The following is a 21,127-nucleotide window of genomic DNA, read 5'->3' on the forward strand; positions in this document are numbered from 1 at the left end:
TTATGTATACTAACTTGTGTTATGTTTTACTTCCTCTATAATCCTTCCTTTTCTTGTCTTTCCCATCCCCCCAAGAACAGTCTGTGAGGGCAGTGACTGTTTTGTTTTTTCTGTCTTTGTATTCCAGGGCCTAAGACAATGTTAAGTACATAGTAGGTGTTTAATACAGGCTTGTTGAATTTAATTCAATAACCACATTTTACAGATGAGGGAAGTTGAAGCTCAGGAAAATTAGGTGATATGCCCAAGGCTATACAGGTAGTATGTATCAGAACCAAGTGAATTCAAGACCCCAGAATCCAAAACCAATATTCCATCCACTATATAATGCTGCCTCTTCCTCATATTTCCTTCCAAGAAGAAATCCTTGGTTTAATTCTTACACATTCTTGTACCCCTATTCATGGCATCTGAAGAACAATGAAAAGTGAATTGAGGCCAGTTCCCAAAGTTATTCTCAAAGCAGTCACACAACTAGGGTTTCAGGACCAGGGAAGTCAGAAGCTGGATCAGTCAGAATTATTCCTTTGAAGAGGTTCAGGAAGTAGAAATAGTGAAAGGGCTCAGCCAAAAACAAATCTCTAAATGTGTTTTAAGAGAGAGAATTATTGATCAAATGGATTAAACATTCCATACTAAACAGCCACCTTATTTATCTTTTATAAATAATAATCCTCACTGACATTTATTTCATGTTTAATACTCTACAAAATACTTTATATACATGAATATCCTAAAAGTCAGAAAGGTTAAGTTATTAAACACAATCATGAAGTGTAAAGAAATGTAACTAGAACCTAAGTCTCCCTGAATTTCAAATTCATCATTATATCTACTACTCAAGCTGTTGGGTATAAACTAGGTGTGAGGTGGTATAAAACTGCATGGTAAATCAGGTACAAAATGATATGTGCTTTCCTTTTTTTAATCCACTGGGGTATTGATTGGGAAGGTACTCGATATCAACCTAGAAACCCTAAAGAGATAGGTATATAACATAAGCAGAAAGAAGAATTGGAATCTTTGAGTTAGGAGAAGAGCAGTAATGTCCTAAAACTACCAAGTGTATCAAATCAAGATCTGATGAGGACATTTTGGCAAAGCTCAATCTACCTCACTGTGGAAAAGGTCACACGCCAAGCCCTCACAAACCTTTTGTCAACCCAGCATTGAAGGGTGATTAGCAGTGGGCATATCCGAAGGTACAAGTCAAAACTTTGGGCAAATGACTCAACCCACTTGAGCCTGTTTCTTCACTTCCTAAGTAAAAGACTAGATGAACTATTCTAGCTTTGTCCATTCTAGCTTTGACATTTTATGACTCCATACTTATAGCAGCTTAAGCAAAAAAAAAAAAAATTAGACAAGTAGGCACCTGAGCTCTTCATGGTCTGTCTTTTTGTTCCTGCCAAGGAGTTGTTGAGACAGACAGAGAGACATTGAGAAAGAGAGATGCTTACCTTTTCCCACTCTCGGTCCTTGTTCAGCACAATCACCACTAACCTGGGGTGCACTTGGTACCCTGCTTCTGTGAAAGACAAGTCTTTGCCTTCCCATGTCACATTGATCATGAATCTAGAGGAAGAAAAAGAAAAAATGTTCAGGGGGAGATTAGTGAATGGATAACAAATGAGATAATTCAATCATTGAAACAACACTGATGAACCATAAACTAGAAATGTCATTGCTCCCATGAAAAACCACAAACTGCAGAGCTGAATCCAAGCAGCTAGATGGGCAAGGACTCAATATTTTTTTTAATGATCCAAAAAGTTGTTTTCCTTTAGGATGGCCTAGAACCATTTCTCATTGCCTACTTAGTTCCTTAGGGCTCCATTTGAGATGAGAGATAAGCCTGTCCATTTGGGGTTTTTTGCCTCAGCAGACACATATCTTTCATGATGTTTGGTCCATCTACTCATGTTTCTGATTGCTTAGAAATGAGGGAGGTAGGATTTTAACTTGGTGTCAATAAACTTATTTTTGAAAAAAAATATTTTGATAACTATTTCACTTTAATTGTTTTTCTTCGTAACACTATATATTCTGTTTTATGGATTTAGAAATATTCTGAGAAGTCCATAAGCTTCATCAGGCTCCCCAAATAGTCAATAATAACAATGATGATGATGATGATGATGATGATGATGATGATAACAACAGCTAGCATGTATATACCACATTAATTTTTGCAAAGTGCTTTATATATGTTATTTTATTTGACCTTCAAATAACTCTGGGAAGTAGGTACAATTATTATCCCCATTTTACAGATGAGGAAAATGAGGCACAGAGAGGTTAAATAACTTGCCCAGGATCACAAAGCTAGTAAGTGTCTGAGGCAGGATTAAAACTCAGCTCTTTCTGACTCCAAGCCCAGCACTCTGGGCACTGAGCCACTTAGTTTCCTTGGGTCCATGACACGCGAAAAAAAAAAGAAAGAAAGAAAGAAAGAAAGAAAGAAAGAAAAAATTCAGAACTCTTTTGTTGTTGTTTAGTTGTGTCTGACTCTTCATGACCCCATTTGGGGTTTTCTTGGCAAAGATATTACCATTAATGACACATTGCCATTTCCTTCTCTAGCTCATTTTACAGATATGGAAACTGAGGCAAACAGGGTTAAGTGACTTGTCCAGGGTCACACAGCTAATAAGTTTCTGAGGCTGGATTTGAACTCAGAAAAATGGATCTTTCTGACTCTAGGCACAACAATCTACCCACCACACCCTCTAGTTTCCCTAAGAAGCCCATACTCAGAGTAAAACAGTAATCTATTCACAACTTCCCACAGCCAGCTTCTCTGCTTCACTTCTCATCCTTGCTTCACTGACCTCATAGAATTAAGATGGAAAGAAGCAGTACAAAGGATGAGTGCCAAAGTCCACACCCACTCACTTCTAGAACAAACAGGATGGCCATGGAAATGTTTCTAGAAGACTCTGCACTGAACACAGAGGAGGGACTCAATAAATACTTACTGGCTGATAGATTGATCTTCTTGTCTAAAGAATGGCCCAGAACGATAAGCTAGCTTTTGGCTACAAAGTTATCATTTTGCTGTCCATTTGTCTGCCACCAATAGCAACGTGTAAAGGCAGCAAGCAATCGATATCATGCTCAGTGGGTTGGGGATTTTTTGTTCATTTTCCAATAAATTACTCTCAAACAGAGCACAAATCTTTCCTTGACAAACACCATTATTTCAGGTTTGAAAAGAACTGAGCAATTTTAGTCTATAGGTTAAAAAATCTATTCATTATTTAGACTACTAGAAATTTGTTTTTTTTTTCTTTTCTTTTTCTCTATTGTTGCTTTCTGGTGGAAGCTTAATGAGCTAAAAGGACCTTGGGTAAATCTAAGGTTAACTCCACTCCATATATCTTCCACATACCAACTACCCACTCAAACCTAATAGTTTTCAAAATAATCAGTTGTTGGACTAAATTCAATTACTCATCCCTCCAGAAAAAGAAAAAGAAAAAGAACTGGTTCATATAGATAAAATGTTTTTATACAGGATGCTTAGTAAATCCACATCTCTTTCACGGCCATCCACGACTGAAAAACCATCCTCTATTGCCTCCATTGCTCAAATCTCACCTCTGGTACTCACTACCTGTGTGACTTTCAACAACATACTTAACCTCTCTTGGCCTCAGTCACCTCATCTGTAAAATGAGGGGATTGGACTTGATGGTTACTGAGGTGTCTTCCAGCTCTATGTTCTAAATGTAGTTCTGGAAAGAGTAAGGATATATTCAGATTTCAGCTCTGAATTATTGAAGTTAAAAAAAAATTCTAACCAGGTTTATTTAATCAACACTTTGGAGGAAGAAACATTCAAATGAGGCTAGCCTAATGACAGACAGTTTGAAGAAAAATGGAAAAACTTTACTATTGTAGATGTGCATAATTTTTATGTCAAGTCAACATAAATCAGAAATCATAAAGTGTTCATGCTTCCAAGGCAGAGACCTAAAAGATCTCTTAACTACCTTGATGTTTGGAAACATTCAAAATTGACTGATTTTTTTAAGCTTTTATAGAGATGTGTGATATCAGGTAAACATAATCTCAATGTTTACATTCAATGAACTGGTTATCTGCTCAGTCATTTTACCTAAGCAACTATCTTATGTTTCTACCATGTATGGTTTCTTCTGTCTCACCAGATGAATTAATCTAAATTTCCCCTTTCTAATTCCCCCATCTCTTATTTTGCTGTTCATTCCTTTCCTTCAGTTTGGTATAGGAATCAGAATAAATTAGTGACTTGATTATTTAGAGACAATCTTCTCCATTCAAACTACCTGGAAATAACAAACGGATTGCTTGTTTAACATTTTTCTGTGTTCCTTAAACATTTTTCAAAGGTCTGAGTCAATGACATCATCTATTTTCCCCAATATTCAGAGTCTCATAAACATTATCAGGATTTTCTTTGGGGGGGGGACAGAAGGGGGGGAGGGAATAGACTATAATTTCATTATCGAGTCAGCAGGAAACAAATACCTAAAACCTTTAATTTCTCCATCCAGTCTCTGGGGAAAAAAAATTCCCATTTCCTGGGTTGTTTTTTTCTCATGAAAATTTACAAAATCCTTTAAGTAGGGAATTACTATTATTTACCAGCCACCTCACCATGTACATGTTAATGCCTGCTGAGCATTTGTATACAACTATATAATCTAATTGCTGTTTTGCTTACCTAGAAAAATTGATTATAAACCTTTAGTGCACAGATGTTGTACAACAAACAATCCTGACTACTTTTAAGCTCCAAATCACATCTCTAATATTTGTGTTAGCACCAATAAATGTATTAACACAGCAAAGTTGAGTATAACAAAGATATTGTTTAAATCTGTAACAGTGCACATTTCTGCTTTTTTATGTCACTTGAGTTCTTTCTATATTTTTGGAGGGAAGGGGGGATGTAGGAACAATTGGGAGTAACTTCAAGGGAAATTGAATATGGTAAATCTGGAGTAGAAAACAATGTATCCTGAGGTGTCTACAAATTCAGAAAACAAGATAAAATCCATCAATGACCATACATGTTGACTCAGGGAGGAAAAGACTTAGAGAGAACATAATAGCTATTTTTAAACATTTGAAGAGCTGAAATATGGATGAGGAATGAGATGTATTCGGTGTAGGTACCTAGAGCAGAACTAGGACCAGTAGACATCGGAATCAGAGAACCTCAGTTCAAATCCTGCTTCTGTCATTTATCATTATTAACTTGGACAAGTCACATAATTTCTCTAGGTCTCAGTTTCCTTTCCTATAAAGTGGGGGAATAGGAATAGGTCTCTCTCAGCTCTAAATTGATGATTTTAGAAGGGATCTGGGTTTCAACTCAATAAAAGGAACAACTTTCTAACAACTGATGTTTTGAAATGGAATGGGCTGTCTTGTGAGATGAGTTCCCCATCACTTAAGGTCTTCAAATAGAGATTTGATGTTTCAGGTGAGATATTATATTAGATGATCTTTCTAATCCCTTCCAAATCAAAGATACTCTTTTTGTTTCTTTTCTGGTCTGGACCTATAATTTCATCAGTCTGAGACATTCCCTTTATTAATACATATCAGTAACTGATGTATGACTTAAGAATCTTACTCAGTTGTCTCAGGAGTAATAGCTAATATGTGTTGAAGGCAGGTCTAGGAATAGAGTCTTTTTTAATTAATTTATTTTGATTTATCAACAATCACTTACATATGCTTTTTAATTTAAGATTTTTCTTCCCCTTCCTCCCCACCACCCTCCCCAAGATGGTGCACAATCTGATATAGGGTATAAATTTACATTCCTATTAAACATATTTTCACATTAGTGAAATTGTAAGTAAAAATTAAAACCAATAAGAGGAACCATCAGAAAGAGGAAACAAAACTCAACAGAAGAGAAAAAAAGATAGCAATTCAACTTTCGCAGTTATGATTACTATCTGGGTCTTTTTCTCCATCCTCTTTTTGCCCCTGTTATGCTTTTCTTCCTCCTTTCTCCTTTCCCCCTCTCATCTAGTGTTTTTTTGCTTTTGACCACTGCCTCCTTCAGTCTCTCTCCTCCTTCATATTATCCCTTTACCTTTTCTTCCCCTTTGCCCTTACTGCTTCTTCCCTCCCTTCTATCCCCCCTCCCTTTTCTTTCCCCTTTTCCCTCCTACTGCCTATAGGGCAAGTTAGATTTCTATACCTAACTGATTATGTTATTCCCTTCTTGAGCCACATCTGATGAGAGTAAGGTTCAAGCAATGCTCACCCCCCTCCCTTCTTTCCTCTGCCATAATAGGATTTTCTATCTTTTCCTGTAATGTAATTTACCCTTGTCTGCCTCCTCCTTTCTCAGTACATTTTCTAAGATCAGACTAATCCACTTACTTGGATCCATTTAACCCACTTGATTAGATTTTTTTTTATCATTACATCAAAGTCAACTAATATCCACCCCCTTTATGTATACTCCTTTAACATTATGTAATAACAATACAGTTCTCAAGAGTTACACGTTTCATCTTCCCTTGTAGAGATGGAAACAGTACACCCTTATTAACAACATTTTGTATCTTTCTGTCCCATTTACCTTTTTATATACTTCTTGAATCTTGTACTTGAAGATCAAATTTTTTTTTGAGCTCTGGTCTTTTTATAAGGAAGGTTTGGAAGTCCCCTATTTCAATGAATATCTATCTCCTCCCTTGCTCATTTTTGCAGGGTAGTTGATCCTTGGCTGCAATCCAAGCTCCTTTGCCTTACAGAATATCATGTTCCACATCCTGCAGTCTTTTAATGTAGAAGCTGCAAGGTCCTGTGTAATCCTGACTGTGGTTCCATGATATTTAAATTGTTTCTTTCTGGCTGCTTGCAGCACCTTCTCTTTCATCTAGTAATTTTGGAATTTCGCTATTATACTGCTTGGCATTGTCAATTTGTGATATCTTTCAGGTGGTTAGCAGTGTATGCTTTCTATGCTTATTTTACCTTCTGGTTCTAGGACTTCAGGGCAGTTTTCCTTTATGGTTTCCTGAAAGATACTGTTCAGGCTTTTTTTTTCATCATGATTTTCAGGTACTCCATCGATTTTTAAATTGTCTCTCCTGGATCGATTTTCCAGGTTGGTTGTTTTACTGATGAGGTATTTTATGTTTTCATCTATTTTTTTCATTTTTTTGTTTCTGGTTGAATGATTCTTGCTCTCTCATGGAGTCATTAGTTTCCATTTGTCCAATTCTAGTTTTTAACAGATTGTTTTCTTCTGTTAGTTTTTGTACTTCCTTCTTCAATTGGCCAATTGTATTTTTAAGGGATTTGTTTTCTTCAGTGTACTTTTTTTCCAGTTTGCCAATTGTGTTTTTTAGGGACTTGTTTTCTTCGTACTTTTTTTTCCAATTGGCCAATATTTTTAAGGACTCTTCTGCCTCTCCCATTAGACTTTTAAAATCCTTCTTGAGCTCTTCTAAGAAGGCTTTTTGGTCTTCAGACCAGTTCATATTCCCTTTTGATGTTGCAGATGTGGGTTTGTTGACAACGTTGTCCTCTTCAGAATTTCTGTCTTGATCTTCACTCTTCTTATAATATGAATCTATGGTACATTTCTTTTTACTCATGGTGTTTCTTTATTCCCTGGCCTTTAAAGAGATTGAGCTCTCTTGCTGGGGAACAGAGGGCACTGACCCAAGCTTCTTGTATTGGGAGCCTAGGTCTTGGTCACTGGCTTTGTGTTCTGGGGCCTCTTATATTGGCAATTGGAGGCTGTAGGGTTTTGGCAGCTTACCTCATGTTGGGCTAGAGTCAGCAAGGCTGGAACTTTCAGGCAATTCTAGGTTGCCTGCTTTTCCTTTCCTTTCGTTTTCTTCAGCTCCTATTAGATGGGTGGTGCAGGGTGTTTATCTGCCTAGGGCCCCTTGCAATGCTGCCTCCCTCCTTTTTGCTAATGCACTGGGAGATTCCTTTGTGGTAGAGTGCTGAGTCACCTGGTGCTTTTCTGAGCTGATTTCCACCAGTTCCCCTGCCTTCACTGATGCACTTGGAGGTCCAGGTTTTGGTGTTTCCCTGCTCTACCACCTGGGCTTCAGGATCTCCTCCTGGTTGACAGTTGGAGGCTGTAGAGTTCTGACAGCTTACATGGTGTTGGGTTGGAATCAGCAAGGCTGGAACTTTAGGAAGACTCTAGGTTGCTTTCTTCAGCTCCTTTCTGATGAATGCTGCAGGGCACTTATCAGTAGTGCTGCTTCCCTTATTTTTGCTGAGGCACTGGGAGACCCATTTGGTGGGCTGCTGCATTGCTGTTCCCCATCTTTCTTCTAGTTCAGCTGTTCCAGGTTTTTTTTTCTGGGGAGATTTTTTTCTGGGTTTTCAGAGGTTGATAGGGGAGGGTGACAGTGACTATCATTTTACTCTGCCATTTTGGCTCCCAGAATGGGAATACAGTCCTTCAGGGCAGCTAAGTGTCACAGTGGATACAGCACTGGTTTTGGAATGAGGTTCAAATCTGGTGTCAGATACTTACTAGCTGTGCAACCCTGGACAAGTCCTTTAACCTCTCTCTGCTTCAGTTTCCTCATTTGTAAATGGGAAAAATAATGACATCTCTCTTCTAGGGTTGTTGTGAAAATCAAATAAGATAATAATAGCAAAATACTTCGCTAACCTTAAAGTATTATAGAAATTATTATTATTATTATTATTATTATTATTATTTCATACACACACATATATATAGGGAAAATTTTCCGCCTTTTAAAGGTGAGCTAAAATAGCTAGTTCTGGAAATGCTGTTGTGAGCGGGGGATGTTAAAAAGTGAGAAATAGAGCTCTGAATTTAGAGTTTGTGACTTAAATTTGAATCCTAGCTCTTCCTCCTGGGTCAGTGTAGTAGAGTAGAAAGGAACACTGAGTTTGGAGTCACAGGACCTTGGTTCAAATCCTACCTCTGACACTTACTATCTGTGTGGACTTGGGCAAATCACTTTACTTCTGAGGTGCGATTTTCTTCTTTCTTTAAAGAGATGGGTAGGGTAGACTTAATAACTTCTACAGATTGCTTTGGATCTGCAATTCTCTAAGAGCTGAGACAGTCACAACAAAAAAAAAATCCAAATTTTCTCAATCCTTTTACCTTTTTTTATTGCCACTTAAATGTCAAATCATCATTTCTGCCCTCTTCTCTTTCCTCCCCTTTCCCTCCCCCCATTGCGGTCTTTTTTTTTTCCATGTGCCATTTCCCTATTTCCCTATTTCCAACTGCTGCTTGGCATTTTGGTGCCCACTGTTACTTTTGTAATTTCACAGAATCATTTTCCAGATTTCTCTTTTCCCTTTTTTTGCAAACACTGTGCATGGCTCCTCAGAGTATTTGAACAATATAATTCAAAGGTCTTGTTTCTCCAGATTCTCATTCTTTCTTTCCTTAGAGATAGTCCTTGTAGTAAGTTTCCATTACCTTCAGAAATCTGATAACACAAAGTGTTCTCTAGCTATATTTATTATTTTCTACCTCCCGATGGCCTTGCATTCTTTACTATTCCATGCGTACATTTATCCTTTTCTAGATTTCAAGTTCATTTTCCCTTGCATTACCATTTCCCTACGTACAACTTTCTGAATCACTCATGTCCCTCAATAATTCCTCCTTCCATTGGATGTTACAGTTGTCAATTATCACTCAATTTACATGCTTTTGAAAAGCCTATTTTTTTCTTAGATCACAGGTATCCATTTTTTTTTACAAATTCTCATTTTTTCCCAATAATGTTAATGCCTTAACCCTTTTGTACGTATTGCTCAGGTTTCTTGACCTTCTATTAACCATGCCTTTACGTGATTGACTCTTTTTCCTTTGTTACACTATACATGATAAATTTTTAAAGTCCATTTTTTTTTCAGTTTCCTGGGGTTTTTTTTTACATGCTCTCTCCCATCTCTTATGTTTTTCCCAACAAGGCTTTGAATTAATAAAAACAATAGTAATAGCTAGCCCATCTACAATGCTTCAAAGTTTTCAAAGCCTTTTACATATGTTTTCTCTTTTGATCCTCCCAACAACCTTGTGAGTTAGGTGCTATTATTATCTCATTTTACAGTTAAAGAAATTGAGGCTGAGGTGGGTTAAATCACTTGCTCAAGGTCACAGAGTGTGAGGCAGGACTGAAATTCAAGTCTTCCCATCTCGAAGTCCAGCAATGTATCTATGATGTCAGCTAGCTGCCTGAATAATCACATTATATGTGGGCCTTGGTACTTGACTTTTTTCTAATCACTTGTGGCTTCTTGAACAAAAATAGCTAAAGTACAATGGCTTAAATGTTGAGGCAGAAACAACTCCTCTGTGTAATTCTGCATAATAGGGCTCAGCTTCTCAGACAGGTTCAGAGTAATCAGGATTCAGAAGACTGAGGTATTAAATGAACTCTTGAAAACAATTACAAAGACAATTTGTAATAAAGCTTTTTTTTTAATGGGGAGGGGGATTAGATTTTGAGCTAGAAGGGAGCTTAGAGAACACCTAGTCCTACACCACCTTTTCTAAATGAGCAAACCAAGGCCTAGATAAATGGTCTGACTTGCCTAAGATCACACAAATGTTAAAGCAGGATTTTATCCCAGACAGGTCCTCTGTCCCTAAATTCAGCATTCCTTCCTCTGTACCATACTGTGCAAATCAGTTTCTGGACAATAAAAACTTCACTGCCCATGAAGTTTTTTTTTAATTGAAAGTTGCAAACCATGAAGAAGGCAAAAAAGACGGGGGGTTTTTGACTTTTTAAAAAAGGATATTTACTTTTTATGCTTCCAAATATATTCATTAAAATGATCTCTTTTCTCTCTGAGAGAGCAAGAAGTCCAGTCCCCTGAAGGACCAGAGATTCAGCTACGTGACTCAGAGCACTTGATCATTTCAAACCAGGCAGGATTAAAACCATTCCATCTGAAATAGACATCTCTCCCAAGAAAATGAAGCAAATACCCCTACAGCTTCTCCATTTGGATACCTTCAATGAAATAGGACCCAGCCTGTCTTCTGGTGAACCTCTCTTCACATACCTCAAAATATTTTCGACCTTCAGAAAAGATGTATAAAGATTTTCTAGGTAATTGTAGTAATTACTACTTTCGTTTTCCAGTAAGTTAGACAACAAGCATTTTGAAGCACTTACTATATGCTAGACACTATAAGATCACCTTAATAAATTGACCCCAAGCTTATTTCCCATGAGATTCCCAGTATAAACTCTCTAAACCACATGGACTTAATAAGTGTTTACTCTGTGGTGGTCAGTATGCCAGGCATTTTGCAAATGTTATCTCAGTTGATTGTCACAACCTTGGGAAGTAGGTACGTTTATGATTGCCATTTTATAGTTGAGGAAACTGAGGTAAACAGAAGTTAACTGATTTGCCCAGTGTCACACAGATTATAAGGGTCTGAGACCAGACTGAACTCAGGTTGTCCTGACTTCAGGCCCTGTGTCTTATAATACGTAAAACATTGACCTGAAAGTTAAGAGATCTGGGTTCTAGACCTGACTTTACCAATTTACTGTTTGACTTTGGGCAAGTCATGGATCTTTCTCTGGGGATGAATTTCATCATAGGGTTCCCAGATTTAGCACTGAATGAAACCACAGAAGCAGAGCAGTCATCTTTTTGAAGATGAAGAAATTGAAGCCCAGGGTTTTTTCAATTAACTTGCCCAAGGTCATACAGCAAGTAAGCATAAAGGGGAGGATTTGAACCCAGATCCTTTGACTTCAGGAATACTGTTCTTTCTACTACACGACACTTCCTGCCTTCTTCAACAGATTAGAAGACTGATAAGATCACTCCCTGCTCTAACATTCTATGATTGAACTACGGAGTGCTATGCTAACTACTGGGGCCAAAAAAGCAAGATAATCCCCACCTATGAGGGTGTATAAGTAAGTAAAAGTTCATTTCTTAGTAATTAAATTAATTTGAGAAGAGAACATTAATGACTGGGAAAGAGGTGGTTAGAAAAGGCTTAAGACAGCACTTGAACTGAGTCCTGAAAGAAGATAATGATTCCAATAAGAGGTAGTGAAGACAGAGAGCATTCCAAATACGGTAGACAGTTCTGCTTAACTTGCTGGACAGTTCCCCAGACCATCTCTTCTTCTTCCCACCCCCTCAATGGCTCTGAAGCCTCTGCAGCCTGAATAGGAGTCCAACAGGAACCCAGGCCATCATGGGGTCCTGCCCACCCCACCTTCTGGGGAGTTGAATTCACTTAATGTGAAATATACATAAAGCAAGAACTGTCGGAAGGCACTGAAGTGAGTGATGGAATGTCAAGTTATTTCAAGGAACAGTTAGTGTTCCAGTTTTGCTGGAACATAGACTACATGAAAGCAGTGATATAAAATAAGCCAGTAAACATTGTCTGGAGCCAGATTGTAGAGGGCCTCCAAAACCAGGCTGAAGGACTTGTATTTTATATTAGAAGCCACAGGGGGAAAGGAGCTAAGGGAATGACATTATCAGCTTTGTCCCACGGAAAGATTAATTGAACTGTGTGTTATATGGGTTGTCAAAAGGAGTCAGTTACTAAACATTTACCAAGCACCTTCTATGGTGCCGGGTCCTGTGCTAAGCACTGAGAGTGAGTGTATGGTTTTACCTGTGAACAAAAAGACTCCCCAGTTAAATGGTGTGCTTCTCAGGAGCAAAGATTATGTATTCATTCATTTGTACATTTCTCAAACGTACTTAACTATTTGCATGTTGCTTCATGTGAGAGTATATTAGTTCCTTGAAGGCAGGGATTGTTTTATTTGTCTTTGTAGCCTTTTAGTATAATGACTGGTTAGTACATAGAAGGCACATATAAAATGCCTGTTGGTGAATTCATTTGTTCATTTCTTTACAATCTGTAGATTATTCTGCATAGGACTGACCACGTAGTGCTTAATTGTCATTAATTTAACTTGATAAAGAATTGCATTGGCTTGACCTTCATGTATGAAGTACGGACCAGGCAAATAGATTAGGTTTCAAAGGCAAAAATGAAAATACTCTCTGCCATCATGGAGCTTACATTCTACTTAAGCAAGATGCTCAAATTTATTTTGTTGTTAGTGTTGTTTTTTAATCCCTTTACTGCAGGTAAATGCCTAGATTAGACTTTCTTCTCTTCAGGAGGAAGAGCCTTCCCAAGTCTCACCTTCTCCTCTACCCAGAGAATATGTGTTTTTTGTTGTTGTTTTTGTTTTTTGTGAGGCAATTGGGGTTAAGTAATTTGCCCAGGGTCACACAGCTAGTAAGTGTCAAGCGTCTGAGGTTCGATTTGAACTCAGGTCCTCCTGACTCCAAGACCAGAGCTTTATCCACTGTACTACCTAGCTGCCCAGAGAATATGTTTGTCATGTGGTTGAGAGCTCAAGGAAAGCTTTCAGCAGTAAGAAAATCTGGTGTGCTAGGTGAAGCTTCCAAAGCATCAGAACAGAGTTAAATATGTCCTGACCTAAATTGTAGCCTAAGTGTTGCCCAGCTCCAGTAATGGAATTTGACAGTCTTGTGTAAATTCAGCAATCAAACTGGTTCACACACTGTCATGGATTTCTAGTGTAGAAATGTGTCCTCTGGAGGATTCATTCTTCAAAGATTAGTCATCTCCCTGAGATGTACTCCTTTACCCATGATTTTAAGGTCACTCTCTTGAGAGGGAGGATAGGATACGTAGGTGTAATTTTACCACCTAAAGAATAAATATAGGGAACTATAAGAGCAGAGGGTTCTGAAGTTGTGGTCCATGAATAGGTTTCAGAGAATACCAATTTGGATGAGAAAAAAAAATAAATTTTTGTTTTCACTGTGATTAATTTCTTTTGTAATCCTTTGTATTTTATTTAATGCATTTTAAGAGATTATTCTAAGAAGTGGTACAAAGATCTTACCAAAATGCCAAGAGGGTCCATAATACACATAAAAGGTTGAGAACTCCTCTACTAAACCAAGGAAGTCAGTTTTTCAATACAAGTGACAAAGGAGAATATGTTTTATTTTTCAAAAGGCCTATCTTACCTGCCATCTCTCCATTTTAAAATAATTTTAAAGGGGAAAAGATACAAACAAAACAAAATGATCACAAAGAAAGGAGACAGGGAAAGAATGAGAACATATAAAATAAGACACATTTTGGGGAAACAGCCAATGTAGGAGGTGTTGTTATTTTTTTTAACTGACTATATTTGTTACAAAGCTTTTGTTTTGTTTTGTTTGGAGAGGGGGTGGTAGAAGCAAGAGTAAATAAATACTTTCTAATTAAAAAAAGAAATTAATTTTTAAGAGAATAAAAGATGGAGAGAAAGATCAAGAAGCATGAAAGAAAGCGACCCTGTTTCCATGTTAAAGTAATAAAACAAAATGGAGTTTGAAGAGACAGAGAAATTGGCTGTTGTTAAGGAGTAAGAGGCTCTCATGTCATAAGATGAGAATTTGTGGCAGAATGGAATGAAACTGGAGCCAGTAGTGTGGGGAGCAGGAAGAGGAATAGAGAGAGAAGGCACCATGCTGCTGATTGGAGTTAGTCCCTGGAGGAATTTGCAAAGTAGGTCAATCAAGCCAGGCCCTGGGATGAATGGGCAGGGCAGCTATGAATGAGTAGAGGGATCTTATGAGAGAGTCTGACTGTCCAGGAGCAGGGAAGCGGCTCCTACTGAAGGTAGGAGACATGCAACAAATGGACAAGAACAATGGAAATCACAAAGAAGAGAGGTGACCTGAATATTCAATTCAAAGAGTGTTTACTAAGCACCTACTAAGTGCTTAGTATTGTTTAGGGTACCAAAGTGCCATGGGATCTTTCCATCTGTCTCTATGTGTTCTTTACCCCTACTAGAATGTACACTTGTTGAAGACAGGAACTGTCATCCTTTTCCAGTTTTATCACCAGCATTTACAATAAGTGTTTGCTCATAGAGAGTCCTGAATAATTTCTTTTAAATCATGAATTAAAGTATAACTAAGGCAAAGGAGTCAAAATAGGAAATGAAGTGGGGGATCAAAGGATCACAACATATTCCTCATTTCACAGAGGAAGAAACAAGCCCAGAGAATTCAAGTCACTTAACCAAGGGCATGCAGATGGGTGATAGAATCAGAATTTTAACTTGGGTCCTCCAAGTTCAAGTTCAAAAGAAGTTAAGCACTTAAAAAATAAATACAACAGTTTAAACTGCTTTAAAGAAATGTTCTCTTTCTTCAAGAGTGTAGAAGCAAATGAAGGGCCTATGGAAGAAAAGATTTCATGGGAAAGGTCTTATTCATGAAATAAAGAAATCAGATGCATTTGAGTGAGGAAAAGTACATTTTTTTCTCACATATTAAAAAAAAGATTAAAAGAGATCCAAGTACATCTGCTAAATGAAATAAATGTTCTAGTGTTTGGGGAAAACTGCAGTAATTCACCAAGGCCAGCTGTGTACATAAGCAAACTACCTACAAAGTGGGACTTAGGAGTGCTGGGAATATCTTTGCTCACAAAGATTTCTCTCCAACTAACCAACACCTAAAAGTCCCATGATCAGAGCCTGACCTTTAGGATAAGGCCTTGTTTTATGTTAAAATGCCAGTGGAGGCAAGGAGAAAAGTGAACTATTAAGCTATAATCACACTGAGAAAAGAGAACTGGGAAAAGAGCAAAGAGAAAGCAATTTTTATATATATATATATATATATATATATATATATATATATATATGTGTGTGTGTGTGTGTGTGTGTGTATATATATATATACACATACATATATATATATACATATATATATATATATGTTTGTATGTGTATGTATGTATTTATGTATGTATATATTTTTCCTGAGGGCTGGAACCGCAAAGTCAAACTACCCTAAAACCCCATGCATGACCACCAGATCTTTAGGATTTCTGAGACTGTCCATTGGTCATTCCACTAAACTCTTTTATATGAATTATCTATTCCAAATGAAGTATGCTCTTCTTGAAAGCAGGGACAGGCTAGGTTTTTTTTCTATTTGTATCCCTGATACTTGATACATAATAGGTACTTAATAAAGGCTTCTTTATTCATTCAATCTGTTCATTGATTTGTTCATATATCCATTTCTACCCTACCCTTGTAAAGCTCTGTTGAGTCTCCGGCTAGATCCTCACCTGTGGTACTAGGTTGGAACAAATCTAGCCTCAAAACACATAGGGGTAGAATAGATGACTATTAATCACTTTGTGTTTCCAGTCATCCCTCTCAGAATGGAGTGGGTAGACAATTGGAGGCAATCCATCAGCATTAATAGAATTACATGTCAAGGATGTTGAAGGTAAAATAATTAAAGAGAGTTTAGAGTAAAAAGTTCATAGCCAACAGGTGGGAGGCATGTCAATAGACATCAGCATTTATTAAGCCCTTACTATGTGCTAGGTACCAATGTCATAAAGAAGGGCAAAAACGGTGGCTCCCCTCAGGGATCTCTAACCCTAATAGAGGAGATGACATACAAATAACTAGACACTACAAAATGAATACAACATAGACAGAAGGTAATCTCAGAGAGGAAGGTACTGGGAGTTAGATTGGAGTAGAACATGGGGTTTGAGTTTAGTCATGAAGGAAACCAGGGGAACTAAGACATATGGTGGAAATTTTTTATAAATTAGTATAAGATTCTCTTTTAGGGGAATTGGTTTATAAAATACCTAAAGAATAAGTCATTTCTATCTCCACATGTCCCATATCAGGCCCCTTCCCTCCCTCCACATGGAGAACTCTCTACTTTAGGATCTCATCACCTCTCACCAGGGCTAATGCAAGGGCTTTCTAATTGAACTCTACACCCATTGTAAATTTCTCCTCATTCTAATATAGCCTCCAAATGCCTGTTCAATAAACTCTATTGGTTCCCCATTACCTTTAGGCCAACTCCTCTGTCTAGCATTTAAAGCTCTTTACAACCTGGACCCTTCCTATCTCTACAATCTGCCTTCTTCCTTGAGATTTCCTTTCACAACCTCTGAATATATCTTAGATGTACCTAATTATTTATATATTATTTACCCCATGAAGATGTAAGCTCTTTCAGGGCAGAGACTGTTTTTGTCTTTTTTTGTATTGTCAACACTTTGTAGAATACTTGGAAGGAAGTGCTTTAATAGATTCCTGTTAACTGACATTGTTCCCCCACTCCATGTACTCTATAGTCCAGCTATACTGGCCATCTCCTATCTCCTTGCCTTTGTGATGGCTATCCCACACTCTTGGAAAGTTCTTCTTGCTCACCTCCACCTCTTAGAATCCTGGGTATTCTTCAAGGCTCAGGTCAAGTTGCAGCTTCAACAGGAGAGCTTTCCCAGCCTCCCTAGCTGCTAGTGCCTTCCCCTCTAAGGTTATCATATCTATGTTAAATATATCTTGTCAATAAATGTCTATGCTCATCTGTGCCATTGCCCCCATTAGAATGTAGGCTCCTTGAGGGCATGGACTATTTTTTGTTTTTGTCTTTGTATCATCAGGACTTAGCACACTGCCTGGCACATAGTAAGGACTTAATTAATGTACAGAGCTTCCAAGCATTATGTGCTGTTTTATTTTGGAAGGAAGAAACAATCCATTTTTCCTAGTCTTTTAAGTTTATCGATACAAGAACCATTAAATGTAATCCTGGGCCAATTAATCTAGTTAATTCATGCTAATGAAACATAAATAAAGGTGCTTCAGGGCATAGGAATGGTATACATGGTGGGCTTGAAAGATGCTATATTCTCTATGTTTCACTTACAATTCATTCATCAAAATATTCTTTGTCAAGAGTCATTTATTGTCTAAGTTACCTCTATGTTGCTTGGACCTTTGACCAAGAGATCGTGTTTTATTCACCTACAGCTAAACATAGCGCGAGCACTTCTTTGAGTTTGAAATTTTAAACAAATTTATTTTCTGGTTTGGGTGACTAGATGAAGCCAAATCTTTTACCCACAGGTGTTCTTTTTATTCCTTATTTTAAATCATACTTGATATGATCACTGTGGAATATTTTATGCTAAATATTGAGTGCAGTTGTGTGTATATGTTCTCTCCACTAAGCAGGTGATGCTTCTTTGTGGTATGGAGATAACCCTGGGTGCTTCTTTCTAATTTTTTAACTCTTTTTAAAGTTTAATGGTATTTTATTTCTCCCCTGTTTCCTCTTAAGAAAATTTTTAGGATTCATTTTTACAAGATTTTGAGTTCCAAATTTTTCTCCCTCCCTCTTCTCCCTTCTGCTGAAAATGGTAAGCAATTTGATATAGGTTATACATGTGCTATCATATAAAATATATTTCCATATTAGTCACAGTTATGAAAGAAGAAACAGATCAAAAGAAAAAACACACAAAAAAAGAATTAAGTGAAAAATACATGCTTTGATCTGCATTCAGAGTCCATCAGTTCTTTATTTAGATATGGGTAGTATTTTCCTTCATGAGTTCTTTGTACTTGTCATGGATCATTGTGTTACTGAGAAGAGCTGAGTCATTCATAGTTGATCATGACACAATGTTGCTGATACTGCGCACAATATTTTCCTGGTTCTGCTCATTTCACTTTACATCAGTTCATACAAGTCTTTCTAGATTTTTCTGAAATCTGCCTGTTCATTGTTTCTTATAGCACAATAGTGTTCCATTACATTCATATATCACACCTTGTTCAGCCATTCCTCAACTGATGGGCATCTGCTCACATTCCAATATTTTGTCACCATGAAAACAGCTGCTATAAATATTTTCACACATGTAGTTCCTTTTTTCCTTTTTTTATGATCTCCTTGGGATGCAGACCTAGTAGTAGTATTGCTAGATCAAAGAGCAGAATCTGGGTTCTTGAAAGTCATGTTAGCAGAGTACAAGCTCTAGCAGCCCTCATTAAGCTAGAAGGACTTTGAATACTGGATTGTTGATGGAATTTATTTCTAAGATTGAGGGACAAGCCTAGCTAAGTCATGAGAGCCTCATCACCAGTTTGACCACATGGTAATGAAGCTGTCAGCCAGGACAACTCCTGAAGACTGTCTATTAAAGTGGAGAGGGTATGTGAGTTTCATCCCTGGAGGAAATGGCCACATGCAGATAACATCGTTACAGTCACTCAGTTGATGGGGAACTGCAGAGTATATAAGATTTTGCTGTGTTTCTTTTTAAGCATTTGCATTTAGCATGGTGCATATAATAAGTACTATGATGCACACAGTAAGTACTTAATAAACTCTTAACTTGATTTAACCATTAAAAAAGTATTTGACATCCTATGGAAGTCAAATGTAGAAATAAAGGCCTACTATATATCTAAGTAACCATAGAAGCACTCTTCATAATAGCAAAGAAATGGCAACAATGGTAATCACTCAGATAGATACAAATGGATGCAATATTAGGCAATATGAAATTGCCAAAGTGAGGAATTCAGAAAAACACAGGAAGATTTGTAAGCAATGATGGAGAGTGAAATAAATTTGTGACAGGCAGCATATGGTATAGTGGACATAACACTGGGTCCAGAGACAGAGGTGGTGGTGGTTGTTGTTTAGTCACTTTTAAGACATGTCTGTCTCCCCATTACTCCATTTTGGAGTTTTCTTGGTAGAGATACTAGAGTGGTGTGTCATTTCCTTTCATTTTACAGATGAGGAAAGTAAGGCAAATAGGGTTAAGTGACTTGCCCAGGGTCACACAACTAGTAAGGGTCTGAGACCAGATATGAACTAAGGAAGGTGAGTCTTCCTGATTCCAAGCCCATCACTCTATCCATTTCACTCCCTAGCTGCCCTAGAGACAGAGGACCTGGATTCAAATTTCATCTCTGATGTTTACCATCTCTGTCATTTAACACCCTAGGCCTCAGTGTTCCTCATCTTTAAAATGATGGGCTTGAATTAGGTGGGTTCTGAGATCCATTCCAGCTCTGGATCTACGATCCTTTGATCCTAAGCAGAATCAATGGAATATATACAACTATTCCATCAAGGTAAATTAAAAGAGTACTAAAAGGAAATCAAACTGTGAAGGTACAGGAGAACAAATAATGGAGCATCCCTCACAGCAGAGAGGTGGAAGCCTACTCATATCAAATATTAAGTATATAATTAGTTGCACTCCATCAGATGTTTTTGCTAAATTGTTTTTCTTTGTGACGAGAAAGGGTTCAAGAAAAGGGATGTGTGAAAAGACTATGATTGTAAAGACATAAAGTATCAATAAACCATATTGTTTTAAAGCATTTGATTCAGTAAAGCAAAAAATGCATCTTTAAAAATTCTCCAAGATTCTTTGACAAATACAATAGAGATAACTGGTTAACAATGCTTTGATTTTATTATATCAAGTGAGGTATAAATCAGGGAGTCCTAAGCTTACTGCAGATGCCTACTACTAATAAGCAAAATACCCAGTACAAAAGTCCAAGGGAAAAGTGGCTCCCCATACGTGGCAGGTCTCCTAGGTGTTTCTATTTAAGGATAATATTGCGCCAGTTGCATCAAGCCCAAAACAGCAAGCCCATAATTGAATAGGAAAAAGAGAGCAGGATGGAATGTATTCGGGAAATTGAGCAATGCTTTCAACAACCCCAGGCTTGTCCACAAAACAAGAACCTTTCTTTGTAACATCTCAGTATTCTCTTGATGATAATATATAGGTGCAAATCATAAATTACCACAATCTCCAAAATTGCAGGTCACCCGAAGATACTTGAGAGGCATATGATGAGGCACCAATAGGCTGCGGTATTCTTGCATTTGATGGACTGTGTACAAGAAGTGAAATAAAAGTTATCACTCTATGGGTCAGCTATGCCATAAGAGTGAGAGATAAAAGAAATCGATTCTAGGTGCTGCATTCATGCCCAAAGAAGGTTTTTTTTTTAATTGCAGGAAGTTTTCTCAAAATGCTAAGTGGGTACCCTGTGAAGGATTTATGGGAAGACACTAATAAAATTTGCATAGGACAAGAAGGTATAGATGGGTTATCAATGAGATCACTGAAGAGAAATTCACATTTGTGAGTTTACAGAGCTACTGAAATATAAATAAAATACATTTTCAGTAAGCATGGGCAGAAAAGAAGGGCCTGCTATGTTGTAAAAGTTAGGGA

At 37.4% G+C, this 21,127-nt stretch overlaps 1 protein-coding gene across 2 annotated transcripts in view; it reads right to left on the bottom strand.

Annotated features, from left to right (window-relative positions):
* GRIN2A (glutamate ionotropic receptor NMDA type subunit 2A) overlaps positions 1–21,127 on the bottom strand; it is a 474,506-nt gene that overhangs the window by 132,397 nt on the left and 320,982 nt on the right. For both annotated transcript variants that reach the window (XM_020972554.2, XM_020972553.2), the window contains exon 3: positions 1,461–1,575. In XM_020972554.2, coding sequence (XP_020828213.1) covers positions 1,461–1,575 — 115 coding nt within the window. The remainder of the gene's footprint in view (positions 1–1,460; positions 1,576–21,127) is intronic.

Source organism: Phascolarctos cinereus, unplaced genomic scaffold (genome assembly GCF_003287225.1).
Source record: "Phascolarctos cinereus isolate Bilbo 61053 unplaced genomic scaffold, phaCin_HiC Scaffold_4;HRSCAF=312, whole genome shotgun sequence".
NCBI lineage: Eukaryota > Metazoa > Chordata > Mammalia > Diprotodontia > Phascolarctidae > Phascolarctos > Phascolarctos cinereus.